The sequence below is a fragment of the Aedes aegypti genome, chromosome 1 (genome assembly GCF_002204515.2).
Source record: "Aedes aegypti strain LVP_AGWG chromosome 1, AaegL5.0 Primary Assembly, whole genome shotgun sequence".
Lineage (NCBI taxonomy): Eukaryota > Metazoa > Arthropoda > Insecta > Diptera > Culicidae > Aedes > Aedes aegypti.
Window position 1 is genome coordinate 54,440,585 of NC_035107.1, and position 17,590 is coordinate 54,458,174.

Consider the following 17,590-nt stretch of genomic DNA (forward strand, 5'->3'; position numbering starts at 1 on the left):
ACCTTATAAAAACATTGCAAATTTCTATTCTATGCTCAAGCGTCAGAACGTTTTTTTTTTTTTGGCAAAGGGCCCCCACAAGATAATGGCCCCCACATTTGTAAATCCGGCCCTGCTTGTAGGGAAATTCCTTAACGAATTTCAACAAAAACTGGGGAGGAAATCCTGGAATATAATTTCGGAAAAATTTCAGAGTAATCACTGTGGAAATTTCTGATTAGGTATTTCGAATCAGCATTCACTGCAAAGAGAAAAGCTTCTATTAAAAACTTTTTGGAGACTTTGGAGGCCTGCTATCATCCCTGGATATATAATGGAAAAACATGAAAACCCCACTAGAATACCACTTCTCACAACAAGCGGCATTGAATTTTTCGAATTTGAAATTATGTCCATGAAATTGATCCCATTACTCCTACGTGGCGGCGTGTGGCGGAAGCATGTCTCGCGTATCCTTCCGTTTAGTCTTCGTGCTCTGGCGGCACCGAAAGACAACCACTTGCTGGCTTGCGGTGAGATACCACCACATCACCGGTCCGATGGTCCTCCGGATCCATCGGAGTGCACGATAAGACCGAGGGACGACCTGGTACGGGAAGAAGAAGGGCAGAAAGAATTTGCGAATAAATTAGATCGAAAAGTGTGATACTCCTTCAGTTTGCCGGTAACCGTACAACCGAGCGGAACATCTCACCGTGGTATCTTCTGGAGTTCTCCTGTTGTTGGGAAGTGAAGCGGAAAAGCGCGCCAGAAAGTAGACTCTTTTCTTATCTTGTTACCGCCGGAGTGCATCGCAGTTGCCATTGCCATTGCAGTTGCAGCAGTTGTTCGATGAGTTCACGGCCGCGAGCAAAGCAAGCCGGTTGAGGGAAAAGAAACGAACTTCGTTGACAAGCCGCCGCGTGTTGGATTCAAGAGGTGCCAAGAACGTGACGTGTGACAGGTTACATCTTGGAAAAGCGCAAAACGAGAACAGGGAAAAAATCCCGAAGAAAAATTCATAATTCATGAATTAATTAGAAAAAAAAGTTCTTCAAGTGAACATGGCTTCCACCAAGTGGCAGCCAAAGCGGAAGGAGTGCCATTCTTGGAAGATAGTGCTGGCCGGGGCAGTTCTTCTCGTCGTCACCGGTGTCACTCACCAGGATGTATCGTGTTTCAGTAAGTTGGCCTAACATTGCTCACCCCCTCTAGGCAGTGTCTTACTTTCGCCTACTACTATCGAGGACACCTTGAGGAGTGTTATCATTCAACAGCGTTGTAGATGGAAAGGATACGTGCAATCTAGTAGGTCAGATACTTCTCGAGTGCGATTTCCGTTATTTCCGTGTTGTCATCTATAAGGAATGGATATTCATCGTTTCGAACGCTTGTATAATAGAACACGTGGAGAGGGATGAGAACAGTTCTTATTTTTGTAACTAATTACGGAAGTGTTTCGAGTGGATTTATTCTTAACTTAAAAATAGATTGAAGTGCAGTCGACTCTCCACATCTCGATATCTCTCTATGCCGATGATTTCTTCAGTCCCTTAATTCTGCATACAATTTCACTCTATATCTCGATGTCTCCCTATCTGGACTTGATCTTAATTCTCGATTTTCTCTCCATATGTTGATATGCCGGTTATTAAGGTTACTAAGCTAGATTTTAATGATCCAAAAAAAATTAACGAACTTGAAATGATGTTGTTTGTTTATTATTTTCCTAATAATTGAGTGATTTTCAATGTAGTATGCATTTAAAAAAAATGTTATTTGTCTCGATATCTCCCTATCTCGATGGTCTCACCGATATCGAGATGTGGAAAGTCGACTGTTTTTCAATAGTTATTTATGCATCAAGTTGCAAAAATGAAGATTTTCACAGCACACGTCATACATTTGTCCAACGACGCTTGTCGAATTGGATGAGTACGACGAGTGTTGAAAAAATCTAAAATTGTAACGAGTTGGTACATCATTCTTTGCAGTAATGAAAATTGTCGTTATTGTAAAATTATTTCCTAACTTCACTCAGAATTCCTCATCCGATTTAAATTCGGATCGTCCAACGGAGGTAGAATCAGAAACTAGTTGAATAAGTCATTCAGGAAGCCAGAGCAGTGCAGAAAAAATTATTTTTTCAGTGCTGAACAAATCCTTTGATCACTGATCACACACAAAATATTTTGAATTTTCATACAAAAATTTGGGGTGGGTAATGTCTATTACATTACCGCGGGGTTGACGTAGAACTACGATGATTAATAATTTGATTTGTCATGTGTATGAATTTGTAAGTGTACTATTTTTGTGTTGTTATTGATCGGATGAAGTTTTCAGAAGTTAACTCTTTTTGGACTCATTTTGGTAGTCCTGAAAAGAACCATTTGTCGTTCTGTGGTTTCGAGAACCAGTGTATGGTGTTCCAGGAATAATGCCAGATGTTTGAATTTGTTTGTTTGGTCGTTGCTTCCTTGTGTTGCTTGGTTGGGTGATCGGTTTCTGGCTCCAGCTGTAGTTCGCCAAACTCCTCCAGTAGATTAGATGTTTGATGGCTCGGGTGCTTCGATCGTGATAATCGATTGAATCGGTCCAGTGCTATGGTCTGTAGCAATATCCATTGCATCAGCATTTAGGCTCTGTACATTGATTATCATCAATATGCAGGTTGGGCTACTATGATCCAGTATTTCACGTCTCAAAGCGTCACTAATCGATGATTGCCTAAGCGCTGCAGCTCATTCCTCAAGTCAACCCTTGGAATTGCTGCCTTTGGCGTGATGGAACTGAGAAGACAGACATCGATAGCGAGGGACCTCCCCGTTTGTCTTGCTTCGCTCAAATCAAACTGTCGAGCGAGCGAGAGAAGATGCCGTCCGAAGCCAAAGCCATCACCCCTGCCGCAAGAAGAAGAAGAAGAAGAAGAGGAAGCAGTCCACAGGAGAATTTGCGGTCGAACTGTAAACACGGTCGGGCAAGTCATTCTCGCTTTGTGGTTCACCGCTTGTTTGCGTTCACCCAGCCATCGTCATCGCCGCCATCATCAGATTTTGACATAAGCCCGGTGATCCACTACCTGTTACTGTTGTGCGCCATCCACGTCACGAAACTTTCGGTTCGTCGTTTAAGCAAATAACTTGCTCAAATTTATACATTTGAGTTGAGGATTCCCCGTTTGACCATGGCAATCAACTGATAACATCCCGCAGTGTTATTTATCTGTAAGAGCATCAAAGCTAACAAAGCCATCGGCCCTTTTCAAGGCCATCAAATTAGTAGAAAAGAGTTAAAAGAGAAATATATCCGACTTTATTCATAACTTCTAATATTCCTAAATCAATTTCACGGCTTCATACAAAATTTCATTTGTCATAAATAATTTATGACTCAACAATTTGTGACTGTATTCGCGGGCGCTGCTGCAGTGCCGTCGGGGTGAGTGCTCAACATTTCACAACAATTGTAAAATAGAGTGGCATTTCCAACAGCGTCTTTGATGTTCCATATTTTGTGGGAACACTTTGATTAGCAAAATTATCACATGTAACAAAATTGCGACATATTAAGAATGCTTTTGAAAAGACATTCTCATTGAACAATTATAATAATTTTGGCACCCATGGATCAGAAATTTACCGTCATAATAAAGAAAACTATTAATTATCATTATCTCGTATTGAATATTTAGTTAATGTCAACCCTTCCAGCAATTCATGTTCGACCAATTTCTCACGCATTAGCATTCTCCGCAATTTTCAAGTAATTCTAAGCCCAACACATTATTGGCACATACCCATTTCCCAGATTGGTTGATCAGCGAAGAGCACAAAAGGGAGGAGCATCATCTGCTATTCTGAGGTTATAAAACATGCTTCCTTCGTCGGATTCAGTTTCATTCTAATTCCGCTTTCGAGCTGGTAAGAGCTCCTCTGAACTTGCTCAGCGAGAAGTACCTCGCTGCTAGAAATCTGCTGAGCTGTTATTCTTCAAGCTGCCAATCCAGCATCTGGTCTGTGAAATCGCTCAAGATTTCTAGGTTGACCGATCCGCGCTTCTAGATTTCGCCTCGTGGTAAACTCGTGGTCACAGCATCCAAGCTCAATCGGCCCTTTTCAGGGCCAACATACGTTCATAAAAGGGTTTATTGGATGATATTTACTGATTTATCTATAATGATCTAAATATCGCGGTATACTACAATTTGGTTCACATAATTTACCCCACATAATTACATGAATTTGAGAATTTACCACTGCAGCGCCGTCGGAACGTAATAACATCATGCTACTCAGCATTGTATGGTATTTCTAACAGCATCGTTGATTTATCATATAATGGGGGAACACTTCCTAAATTCTCGAGTATTAAATTGGAAAATGTATTAAAATTGCGACAGATTTTAAATACTGTTCAATAAACTGTTTCCTGACCAATTGTAATAAGCAACTATTGATCTGAAATTTTTCTACATGTTAGTCTATTGCGTTAATCTGAGAAATAGGCTATATGAAATTGATGTCTTGACAAGGGATGTACAAGATGAGCATTATGTATTAATTTTCCAATTTCCGTACTCGAGAATTTTGGAAGCGGGGGCCGTGATGCTCGGGATGGATTGTCCTCCATGACTGGTCCTGGCTGGAAATATTCGTGGGGAGAAACTCGACCCTTTGCTGCAGGAATTTCATTAACAACTCTTTGGTAAAGCAGAAATTTCTGATAAAAGTGAACTTTTTCAAAACAACTCTTATTGATTGGAATATTTATCAACAACTCTTTGTTAAGTAAAATCATCCTTAATAACTCTTTGCTCCATCGCCAAACCAAACCATTTCATTGAATTCATCAAGTACAAGAATATGAATGGTAAGGAGAGGCAGATGGTGTATATTTTGCTGGCGTTACTTTCCAACAGGTCGCCGGTTGGCGCTGACTACTAATCCGTCCACTGAATGATTTTCAGTTGTTGCTTTCGCTCTCTGGTTCCGTTCGCTACTCGCACACTGCTGTGGCTTTCACGCACTCTTCTTTGCTGCTCCGCTGCTTGATCCGTTCGTTATGCTGTTCGATTTGTGAATGAGCTGGGAGCAGAACAACCAGTGATTTTATTTGCTCGAGCTCCGTTCACCGATGGCGAGTGGTGGGGTTCTCGCTTGGTTGTTTCGTCACACCGTTCGCTACTCGCACGCGATTGGTTATTGCTTTCGCGCTATTTTCGTTGATGGTGTGATTCTTCGCTGAGAAATAAAAACTGAAACTCTTTTGATTTTTCATGCAAAATGACCAACATTGATAAACTATATCTCAGTTATTTATGGACAGATTTGAATGAAATTTTAACAGAATATCAGACATAACTTAAATTTTAACATATGTTTTTGAGTGATTTTTCCAATCACACGTTGAAAAGCAGTAACGGTTTGTCTAAAGTGATTTTTTTGACGATTTTTTATGATTGACATAACTAAACATATTGAAGGAATAGTTTCATGGTATCTTCAGAAAAGTTGTAGATTTTGACGAGATGAATAAGTTGGTTGAAGACAGTTTTTGTGTAAGGCTATCAGATTTTAAGATAAAAAGTTTTGAATATTTCGTCGAAAATTACAGTTTAGTAAACCGTTATTACTTATAAACTTGTGATTGGAAAAATTTTCAAAAATATATGTTAAAATTCGAGTTACATCTGATGTTCTGTGAATGTTTCATTCGAAAACATTTCCATAAATAACTGAGATCTAACTTACCAAAGTTGGTCATTTTGTATGGAAAATCGAAAAAGTTGCAAATGCATGCGAATAAGTTGGGGCCTTCCTTAGCCGAGTGGTTAGAGTCCGCGGCTACAAAGCAAAGCCATGCTGAAGGTGTCTGGGTTCGATTCCCGGTCGGTCCAGGATCTTTTCGTAATGGAAATTTTCTTGACTTCCCTGGGCATAGAGTATAATCGTACCTGCCACACGATATACGAATGCAAAAATGGAAACATTGGCAACAAAAGCTCTCAGTTAATAACTGTGGAAGTGTCATAAGAACACTAAGCTGAGAAGCAGGCTCTGTCCCAGTGAGGACGTTAATGCCAAGAAGAAGAAGAATAAGAAGATGTGAATAAGTTCTCTGTTTATTCGACAAACAAGCTTAATATTTCATGGGTACACAACAGCAACAGAGTAGCGTACACAGGGATTTAGTTGAAATCTGGAAACGTAGCTCAATCTTGAAATCTTGAGCGATTTCACAAACCAGATTCTGGATTAACAGCTCAGCAGGCTCCTTGCTGCGAGGTACTTCTCGCTAAGCAAGTTCGGAGTGGAAATGGAATGAAACTGAATCCAACGAAGGCAGCATGTTTTATAACATTGGAATAGCAGATGATGCTCCTCCCTTTTGTGCTCTTCGCTTTCTGATCGACCAATCTGGGAAATGGGTATGTGCCAATAATGTGTTTTGCTTGGAATTACTTGAAAATTGCGGAGAATAATACGAGAGAAATTGGTCGAACATGAATTGTTGGAATGATTGGCATTCCCTAAATATTCAATACGAGCTATTGATAATTAATAGTTTTCTTTATTATGACGGTTAATTCCTGATCCATGGGTGCCAAAATTATTACAATTGTTCAATGAGAATGTCTTTTCAAAAGCATTCTAAATATGTCGCAATTTTGTCACATGGGATAATTTTCCTAATCAAAGTGTTCCCATAAAATATGGAACATAAAAGGCGCTGTTGGAAAAGCCACTCTATTTTGCAATCGTTGTGAAATGATGAGCACTCACCCGACGGCACTGCAGCAGCGTCCGCGAGTACAATCCCAAATGGTTGAGTCATAAATTATTCACGACAAATGAAATTTTGTATGAGGCCGTGAAATTGATTTAGGAATACTAGAAGTTATAAATAAAATCGGAAATATTTCTCTTTTAACTCTTTTCCACAAATTTGATGGCTCTGAAAAGAACCGATGGGTTTGTTAGCTTCGATGTTGTTACGGATAAATAACACTGCTCGGACCAGCAAAACTCAGGGGGCTTCTGGTATTTGCTCCTAACGGGATTGCTTCTTGACCACCAATGATGATTTCATCGCGAGTCGAAATTTTGAAGCGCGGGTCAACAGCTCCTCGGCCGATGAAATTTGCGGCGGCGATGACGATGGCTGGGTGAACGCAAACAAGCGGTGAACCACAAAGCGAGAAAGACTCGCCCGACCGTGTTCACAGTTCGACCGCAATTTCTCCTGTGGACTGCTTCTCTTCTTCTTCTTCTAGGCGGTGGCAGCAGTGATGGCTTTAGCTTCGGACGGCATCTTCTCTCGCTCGCTCGACAGTTTGATTTGAGCGAAGCAAGACAAACGGGGGCGTCCTTCACTATCGATGTCTGTGCCTGAGAAGCACGCCCGGTCAGAACAAGCCGATCTCTCGCCTGCTGAGATGCGAGCCAATCGGAGAGTGAAAAGCAAATGACGTCAAATTTTCTCTAGTCACCCCTATTTATAGATTTGCTTGAAATCAACGTTCTCTTTTAAAACAGTTATTAAACTATTTGGACAGGTATGTGGGATTCAGTAAGTAAACGACATGAAGCTTTGATGTCTTGGCTTTCGATTGAGATGCTAATCAAGAAATTTCGTTAAGCCAGCGAGAAGTTATAAACGTTTAAAATATTTCATGCCAGCGTAACGCTCTTGGTTTTGAAATTCCAATTTCACTCCTGTATAGAGAAGAGAGACGTACTTCTACGTCAAAAATCTTACTATAGGGGAAGGGGGGCCAAAATTGTCTTACGTAATGAATGGACACTGTCCATTGGATAGCCCCTTATAATATTTCTTAAAATGGTAATGCATTCAGCATCCCTAAATTGAATAAATAACTGTATATTGATGCTTGAGACAAACAAAGTTCCGCAGTGGTCATTGAACTTTTTGTGATTTCCGAGGGTCTATCGTTAAGTCTCAATTCGTTATGCATATTCGGGACCCAGATAACCGTAGCTATAAGCGCGCAGCTATTCAGCAAGCCCAAGCTGAGGGTCGTGGGGTCGAATCTCACCGGACAAGGGAAATTTTCTCGACTTCCCAGTAGGCAAAAAGCCGTAAGGACTGTTCATTTTATAAAGTGGACACCTTGTGCATGCTGTATCTTTTTAATTTATCAATGAAATTTCAATCGGTTTTCTGCACATCGTTCGACTAGTATTGTACAATGTAGTGGTAATAAAAATTTTCCAAAATAATTAAATTTCACACGAATATGGAACAACGATTAGAACGGTCGATTTTTGGAGGTTATCAAAATCAATGATTGTTAGAAACTGGCTGGAAAATTCGATAATTCTCGATTACTTTTTCAAATCGACGTAAGTAACTTCCATACGGTTTTGAGAAAATTAATTTAGAAGAATCAAAACCTTTCTTCTAAAACTGTTTTAAAATGAATCACCTTTTTGACATTTTTTCGCCGTGTAAATTGCTTAAATTTTGCATTCAATAAGCTTGCATTAAAAAACTATGGAGTTCCTGTTATTTCCCACAAAAATTTTATTAAAAAAAAGATAAGCCGATTTATTCAGTTACTTTCGACGTTTTTGTACCAGTGTAAAATCGACTCAAGTAGTGTTTTGTTTTGATTCGTGGTTAAGTCACTTTGTCTCTCCATACAGCGGAGCGGCGAAAGTAGTGATTAGGTAGCGAAAGTTGAAAATCTTACTTTCGTCGTTTTGTAAATCCGGAAAGTAAACGTTCTAGAAGTGAAAAATCGAGTTGGTTTAGAGCAAAATGTGTAGAATTTGGTCTGCGGAACACGTAGAATCGATAAAGTAAGTTTGTATACTTTTTTGATTTGAGTCTGTTTGAATACGTTTTCAAGAATTTATATTTTTCATTTTCAAAAAAGGTTTGTTCTTCAAAAGCATAATCAATAAGAAGCCTGATGGAAAAAATCAAGTTATTTTTGGAGCAACAATTCTACAGATAAAATAAAATCATTTTCCCCCTATACTTTTTAGAGAAAAATATTTTAAATTTGAAGGGAATTTATATTAGTAGAATTTTTTGATTTAAAGTACGTCCTGACGGAAGTGCTTATAAAGTATTAATATGAAAAATAACTTACGCCTTCATAGAGTTGCTTATTTAGTCCCCACGTCACATTTAAAGCACAATGGAAACACAATTACTTTATTCTTAGAAGACCTTTAAAAGTACATTGACAATAATCAAAATTGGCAACACTGCTGTAATAAAATCGATTTTATCTTCCACATATTGTTTTCATAATATGTCATTCTGAGATTACCAATTGAAATATTCGGAGAAAACCGTTAACAATTTGCTGTAGATCGATAAATATGCGCACGTGGTTTTAAAAGTATGAGATTTTTTAGTAAAACTACCATAAACAGTAAAATTTATACTTAAGACTGTGGTTTAAACTCATGATTTAGCTCTCGTTTATACAAATATAGTTTCTTTAGTAATCCAAACTAGTTTTAAACACGCTTTTTACTTTTCTCTTTTGCTGGGAGTGAAAGGATGGTGTATCAGCAAATTTGGCCATAAATGGGTAAATCACTAAAGTTACCTATTGCCAGAGAATGGTGGAGTATAATTGATTTTTTTTAAAGCTATACCTTTAGTAGAATTGTAAAGGATACAAACATACAATTTGTTCATAAAAAATAGGATTTTTGTTCTGCGAAAAATAATGTTAAACTTTGACGAACAGCTTTTCTTAGGAGTTTTTGGAAAAACTATTTAGCTCTTCAACCAAAAGCATTTTCTAAGATCTTATATTTTCATAGCATTGTAGAATAATAGTTGAACGATGCACAGAAAACCGTTTACAGTTTTATTAATGAATAAAAAAGATATAGCATAAACAAAGTGTCCACTTTATAAAATGAACAGTCCTTAATTTTCGACCTATTAGAATTCTGTTCCAATTTTCGGATTTCCGTACAAAGGAGGCCTAAATCGTATGAATGGGTCGAAAATTAATGCCCTTCCCCTACATAAAGTATCTTGGTACCTCTAACACGATATACACATGCAAAAATGGTCAATCGGAAGAGAAAGCTCTCAGTTAATACTTAACTGTGGAAGTGCTCAAAAGAACACTAAGCTGAGAAGCACTCTTGCAAGGATTATTTCCGCAGTTTATCCAATGGCTTCAGAAATTTTACTTTGCTTTCATGTAATATTTCCCTATGAATAACTAACAAATCATTCACAAAATTCTCGACTGATCTTTACATTCCTTTAGAGGTTCCATTATATCCTGTTCCAGGAATGATAAAACATATTAGACATTTGTAACGGTTTCAATTTTTCATACAAAATGATTAACTGCGTTATTTATGCACAGACTTGAATGAAACTTTCACAGTTCTTCAGAAATAACTTGAATTTTACCATACATTTTTGAGTGATATTTTTTTTCCAATTATAAGTTCAAAAGTTAAATCGTTATTTAACTAAAGTGATTTTTGACGAATTTTAATACTTGACATAGCTAAACAAGCTGGAGCAGTAAATAATAATTAATAATATACATTAATAGCTTCATTGTGTCTTCAGCAAAGTTGTAGATTTCGGCAAGATGAACAAGTTTTCTTTAAGACAGTTTTTGCGTAGGACATATACATATTCAGATAAAAAGTTTAGAATTTTTCATCAAAAATTTTGGTTTAGTCAAATTGTTATTACTTCAAAACTCACGATTCGACAAAGATACTCAAAAATGTATGTTGAAATTCAAATTATTTCTGGTGTGCTGTAAAAATTTAAGTCAAATCGATCCATCAATAACTGAGATCTAACTTATCAAATTTGACCATTTTGTATGTAAAATCGAAAGAAGTTGTAAATACTGTTGCAATACTGTTTGAATAATGAATACGGAAATGCTTTCAGAGTTTTCTATTGACATCCGTTCCAGCTTCCTTCCATAAATAGCACCATCAAATTGTCCATGATTTTTAAGGATTTTTTTCTAGAATAACCACCAGCGATACTTCCAGAACTCTCCCTAATTTCTCATTAGGCATTCTTCAAGAGAGTTTCTCAAGTAAATTTTACAACATATTCATGGCACTCTATGTGAGCTATATTATGAAATTGATCAGGAATCCTGCCTTTTGTTCATCCAATTATTTCTTTTTCTGCAGAAAGATCACGAGATTTTTCAAAAGTTGTTTCCACATAATACTCTAAAGCAGGGACGAAAAAAATCATGCTCACTATACTCAATTCACTGATTTTATGCCACCATCAAAGTAACCGCACCACCACCAATATGATTGTACCAATGAAGATGGCACAAAAGTAGATGGGCAAAACAAACAACGATGCCCGTATGTCGTTGGTGTTTTTGATTATCAGAAGCAGAAGAGTGTCAGTTTTAGCAAATTGATTATCAATGAGGTTCAAATTAATAAAAAAATATGCTGCTATACAGGTAATGAAGCATCCAATGCACGGAATGGATTACATTGACGCGTCTTTAGTGTGTCTCGTGCAAAAATTACAACTTCCCGAAGTGGAATGTTAAAAAGTCAAGCTGCTTAGAATGAATATCATTTTTTGTTTCCGATTATCAAAAAGCGGTTGAGTAGCAGCAGGTTGAAAGGAAACTGACAACTTGCGCAAGCGCTTTGCCAATCTTTGTTGTGTTGTCAAGGTGAGGATAAATACAAATAAAAATCAACGAAGATTCTATCCAGCAAGTATCAATGTAGGCGAGGGTAGATTGAGTATTTTCGTCCCTGCTCTAAAGTATCATCCATTTTTTTCAAAAAAATCTTTCAGGTATTTACACAGAACTGATGATGGAAAAGAGAAGCCAGATGTTTATACAATTTTTAATTTGGAAATTATGGACTGTTCATTTTAAAAAGTGGACAGGACACATATCTTTTTATCTTATCAATGGATTCGAAATCAGTTTTCTGAATTTAATTTAATTTCACACGAACGAGGAACAATTTTTGAAGGTTAACAATATCAATGATGATTAGAAATTAGTTGAACCATTCAACAATCTATAATTGATATTTGCAAAACAGGCTTGATCTTCAAAAGCACCATAAATAAGAAGCCACTTAAAAATCAAGTTATTTTTGGAGCAACAATTTTTCAGATATAATTGTAAAGATTCAACTTTTTTGAACACCTCCCCTCCCCCTTGTCACGTTTTTTGTACGAGTCCTCCAAACTTTTTGTAAGAGGTTGTCACGCTTAGGATTTTTGTTATGGGAACAAGTATGTTTGATTTTGAAGTACAGCTTTTCTTGAAAGTTTTTGAAAAAACTATTATGTTCTTCAACCAGAAGCATTTTGTTAGATCTTTCCATAACATCGTAGAATAATAGTTGAACAATGCACAGAGAACCGATTACGATTTCGTTTATAAATGAAAAAGATATAGCATAAACCAGGTTTACACTCTATACAATGAACAGTCCTTATATGGTCTGCTTTGAAGAATTTGGGGTGCTTTCATCTAAAAAAAATGAACAGAACTTCTGGAGGAAATTTTTAGTCAACCGGTTTCGGGCTCGATCTAGCCCATCTACGGGACGATGTCCGCCCTCGTCCCGTAGATGGGCTAGATCGAGCCCGAAATCGGTCGACTAAATTTAAACTCCTTTATTGATCGTTTGTAAGAACAATATGTGTTATGTCCGGTCTCGTGTCGCGTTCCGTGAATGTACATGAAGTTCTTACGTTAGCACAAACCCCCGAAAAAAAAAACATTCTGTCATGGAGTGTTTTTTACAAAATTCTAGTATGACTGATCGCAACATTAAAAAAATCTTCTTAATATGTCTTTCATAATCTAGCATTATAATTGAATTAAATTGTAGCCAAAATTCAGTAACAAACTTATGTCAGAATTTAATTCTAGCGCACTTCTGAAAACAAGGTTTTCATGGAATTCTTGGATTTTTTTTTTGAAGTAATTTGTTAAGATGCCAATATAAAGCTTTTTCTTTATCTTTTGTGAATTGAACAGAATTTCCCGACCAGAATCACATAACAAGATTAAAACTCATTTTTATCTACTGCAGATGCAAATTACAGACGTTGATAAAATTATGTTATCAAGATAAATTCGTTCTTGACTTGTTATATTTTTGTAGCATATTTATAACATATAACAATATATATTTTTGACATTGCATTTGTACGTTTGTTGTAAATAACATCTGATACTTTTAACTGTAACATTATTCACAATAATTTTGTTATTTTGTAACATTCTTGAAGCACATTCTGTAATAATTGTGTCATAATTATATTAAAACTTGTTATCTTCTTATTTTATTTGGTACTAGTTTTTGTTATTTTTTTTTTGTTTTAACTACTAACGGTAATTGTTTAATAACAATTGTTACTTGGGAGTCGGATGACCCCTTTATAGCGTTCGAATACCAGTAGCTTTTCGCTATCAGGGTCGGCTTTATACGAGAGGCTAATCAAGGCTCAATAAATGACAAGACACTCTTACACAGCTTTATTCTTCTTCTTGGCATTAACGTCCTCACTGGGACAGAGCCTGCTTCTCAGCTAAGTGTTTTATGAGTACTTCTACAGTTATTAACAGAGAGCTTTCTTTGCCAAAGTTGCCATTTTCGCATTTGTATATCGTTTGGCAGATACGATGATACACTATGCCCAGGGAAGTCAAGGAAATTTCCATTACGAAAAGATCTTGGACCGACCGGGATTCGAACCCAGACACCTTCAGCATGACTTTGCTTTGTAGCCGCGGACTTTAACCACTCGGCTAAGGAAGGCCCCTTAGAAATCACAGCTTTATTATAATTACTCATTATATTTCTGTGGATTTGTGTGGGTACCCGGTGGTTGGCCGGTTTCTATACGCAATGGCAAATGCGGTGCTGAAGGACGTGCTAATGGGCTTGGTAACCGATATCCGTTAGGGTTCTTTCCAGCGTGGAAGTACAAGGCCTGAATCTGGACTATATGCTGAGCTTCCTGTCGTGAATAACCTCGTCCGAAGTTGGGAGGAAATCCGATGTAGACCTTCCTGCTTTACAGCCCTGGTCTGGACCAGCGTAGATTTTGGTCCACGGACCACGGCTTTAAGATCAAGCGTTATTGGGTCCTAATCACACAAAGGGACAGCATTTGGAGGTTAGATTTACGGGTGCTACTGGGCAAACATGATAGGGTACATGTACATGGACATTGAACATCATACCTGATTCGCAAACTTAACGGTTTATTTGAACGGAGTGTTGTGGAGGTTTACTAAAACTTTTTAACTTCACCGAGACTTAATGGGCGAACTAGTACATTCGAGGATCTCTGTATATTTTAGCTAAGAGCTAAATTCCTTCTTTGGCGGTCACTGTATGAAAGAGAGTGAGTCTTCTGTCCAATGTACCCAGTAACCTACACTTTTGTGTGATATTCCTTTTTTTCATCTCCTTTTAGCCGTCCTTTATGAAACTCGCGACAATTCCACATAACGCAACCATCCAGCAACTTTTAATGTGTTCTGTGTTGTGTACTAATTGTGTTTTACAAACTTTGTTCTTAATGTAACATTTTGAAGAAATGGGGTTTTATTTAATTTATTCTGTGTGCATGCTTATATCTTATTTCTAGTTAATTATTTTAACCCGTTAACGTCCAAGGTATCTCACAATTGGAATTCAGCTCAGTTTTTGTTATTCATAGTCGTATTCCCATAAATTAAACCTTATTTCACCAAAAAATTTCAAGTCTATGGTGGCGATCCAAAAAAATTTTTGAAAGTGTGTCGTCCATATCTAGTTGTTCTATACGTTTGTTTTCGAGATTAATCAAATATATTTTCATGCAGTTCGACCCATTACAATGAAAACAAGTTGAAAAAACTGCAGGTGAGGGGTAATTCATAAATTACGTCCCGTACAGAAGAGAAAGCAGGGGGTTACAAGGAAACGTGACTACCCATATAAAAATTGAAATCCATACAAAAAGTGTGATGTAGAGGAAAATTGAGGAGGATGAATATGGCAAAACTTTACGTGACGTAATTTATGGACGTACCCTGATAAAGAAATTGCAAAATAAAGAATAAAAAATTCAGAGGCAAAAGATGCATGCCAGAACTAAACCATATGGTGACTTCAAATCAAATTTCTGCTCTACCACGTAAGTAAGATACAGACATACATACATTTCCATACATGTACATGTACAATTATGCACACTTACATCCTTTAAACCGAAAACAAAATAAAATCTAACGTCAATTTTTTTTAATAATAAAAGAAACCTACAGATGTTTCAGAATAGTCTTCAAAAAGATTCTATAAAACTTGCCAGCTGATAATGAAAACATAACTATCAAAATATTTTTTTCTGGGTCAAGTTATTAGCACAGACAAACAGACGTAACACTTAGAGCAAATCGCGATCAAAATCATAGTCACGAGGACATGTACGCCCAATACTAAAATCGGTGTGTTTGGCCGATGAACCAACAGATTGCGGTAGTGTGTAAACGTCAAACGCGAACGAAAACGATGCGAGTGCTGCGGGTGGTGGATTGGCCATCTACTATATATTTGAATCGGCGGTTAAAAAGCTAGTCGATGGACATCGGTGAGAGTGTGACGTCTGTTTGTCAGTGTTATTAGTATATGTGGCTAGGATCTGACAGCGATTGAAATATATATTTGCAATATCAGAATTTCGTTAGTGATAATCAAAAGTTAGTCCTCCAGTCCAATGACAGTCAAATATTGCACTTCAACTATTACATGTTTTACAGACGTGAATATTTGAAGCCAACATTATTCATATATAACGTTGAAATTACTGCATCAGAATACTGGGCCAGAATACCTGTGGAGCATACGGAAGCGTACCCGCACAATTCTTGGACCGAGTGAGCTCAGCAAGGGAGGCTGTTTACTGCTACCTCAACGTGTCGCTGGTTCTAAAAGTCAAACAACCATACACAAATACGACCAAACAATGGTGAAGGCGTAATCAATTTTCTCGAACATTCATTTTAGGAATTTAGTAGAATTTTCTGATTAAATTGGCAACAATGCACTGCAGTAGCACGTAGTAAGTAACTGCTTGCAAACAATATCTTTCAAGCGCATATATTACCTGTAATTTTGCGAACAATAATTATTACTTTTCCACGTTCAGCCATAAAACTGGTTCAGGACTTAGGTTGGTGGCTATTAAATTTTACTCTCATTTGACAGCCGCCCTTCACCCTTGCAGTTCAGTTCATGGATGGATAAGTCAATTTGTCGGTTTTTTCGTTCTTCACTCCCTTCAAAAGATCATCTTTTTCATTCGACGGCTAGAAACATGTGTTTTCTTCTTTTAGTCTTCAATAAATGGTGTCAAGGTTCATCTAGAAATGTAAGGAGCATTGCATCCGAAATAAGCGATTGTTGATCGACTCGATAGTAAGTATCCATTGTTTTGATCTAGGCAGACGAATATCTTATTGGTTGTTTCCTTGATGTTTCGCACATAGAAGCTATTCCCAACTAATAAGTTTTTTTTTTGCGAAAATATCTCCTTTAGTTGATCATCGTTTTCGAGGATACCAAATTTTTCATCACTGGACTTCAATATAGGCGAATGAAATATTTGCCGACTGGCGTCATCATGAGAATGACTTCCGAAATAAGAAGGATTTAGGCGAATAGCTTTCTTTGAATTTATTCAGTGGACTGATATATAAGCGAATAAAATGTGTGCCCAGTAGGTGATTTCCGAAGTAATAAGTTTCCAGGCAAATAGGTCTCATTTAGTTCTTCAACTTTGTCAAAGACTCTAACTTTGTATTCAATCACTGAATTGAGATATAAGCAAATAATATGTTTGTCTACTAGCGCCACCTTGGTAGAGTTTTTCAAACTACTGTTTCTGGGCGAATAGATCCCATTTAGTTGAACACTTTTGTCGAAGACACCAATTTCAAATCTCATCGCTGAACTAAGATATATAAAAAAAATTGACCACTAGCGCCACCTTTTGAGTGTTTTCCGAACTAATAAGGTTCTAGGCGAATAGGATTCATTTAGTTGTTCAACATTGTCCAAGATACAAACTTTATATCTAATCACTCGACTGAGATATTAGCAAAATATCTAAGCAGTTTTTCGAACTAATAAGTTTTCGGGTGAATAGATCTCATTCAGTTGACCACATTTGTCGAAGACACCAATGTTGTATCTCATCACTGAACTGAGATATGAACAATCAAAATGTTCGACCATTAGCGCCATCTTTTGAGTGTTTTCCGAACTAATAAGGTTTTAGGCGAATAGGTCTCATTAAGTTGATCAACTTTATCGACGACACTAATTTTGTATCTAATAACTAGACTAAGATATAAGCAAATAAAGTTTTGGCTCACTAGCGCCATTTTGGGAGTGTTTTCCGAATTTATAAGGTTCTATGCAAATAGGTATTATTTAGTTGTTCAACTTTGTCGAAGACACCAATTTTGTATCTCATCGCTGGACTGAGATATAAACGAAGCAAATATTTGTACGTCCGAAAGTTGTTTCATATGTTGCTTATATATGCAACATTTGTTGGCGTCAGTCTGAAT

General features: G+C 37.2%; 1 protein-coding gene across 1 annotated transcript in view; it reads left to right on the forward strand.

Annotated features, from left to right (window-relative positions):
• The first annotated feature begins 668 nt into the window (after nucleotides 1–668).
• LOC5574019 (tyramine beta-hydroxylase) overlaps nucleotides 669–17,590 on the forward strand; it is a 72,315-nt gene continuing 55,393 nt past the window's right edge. The window contains exon 1 of the mRNA XM_021851620.1: nucleotides 669–1,161. Within this exon, the coding sequence (XP_021707312.1) occupies nucleotides 1,044–1,161 (118 nt within the window). The 5' untranslated portion in view covers nucleotides 669–1,043. The remainder of the gene's footprint in view (nucleotides 1,162–17,590) is intronic.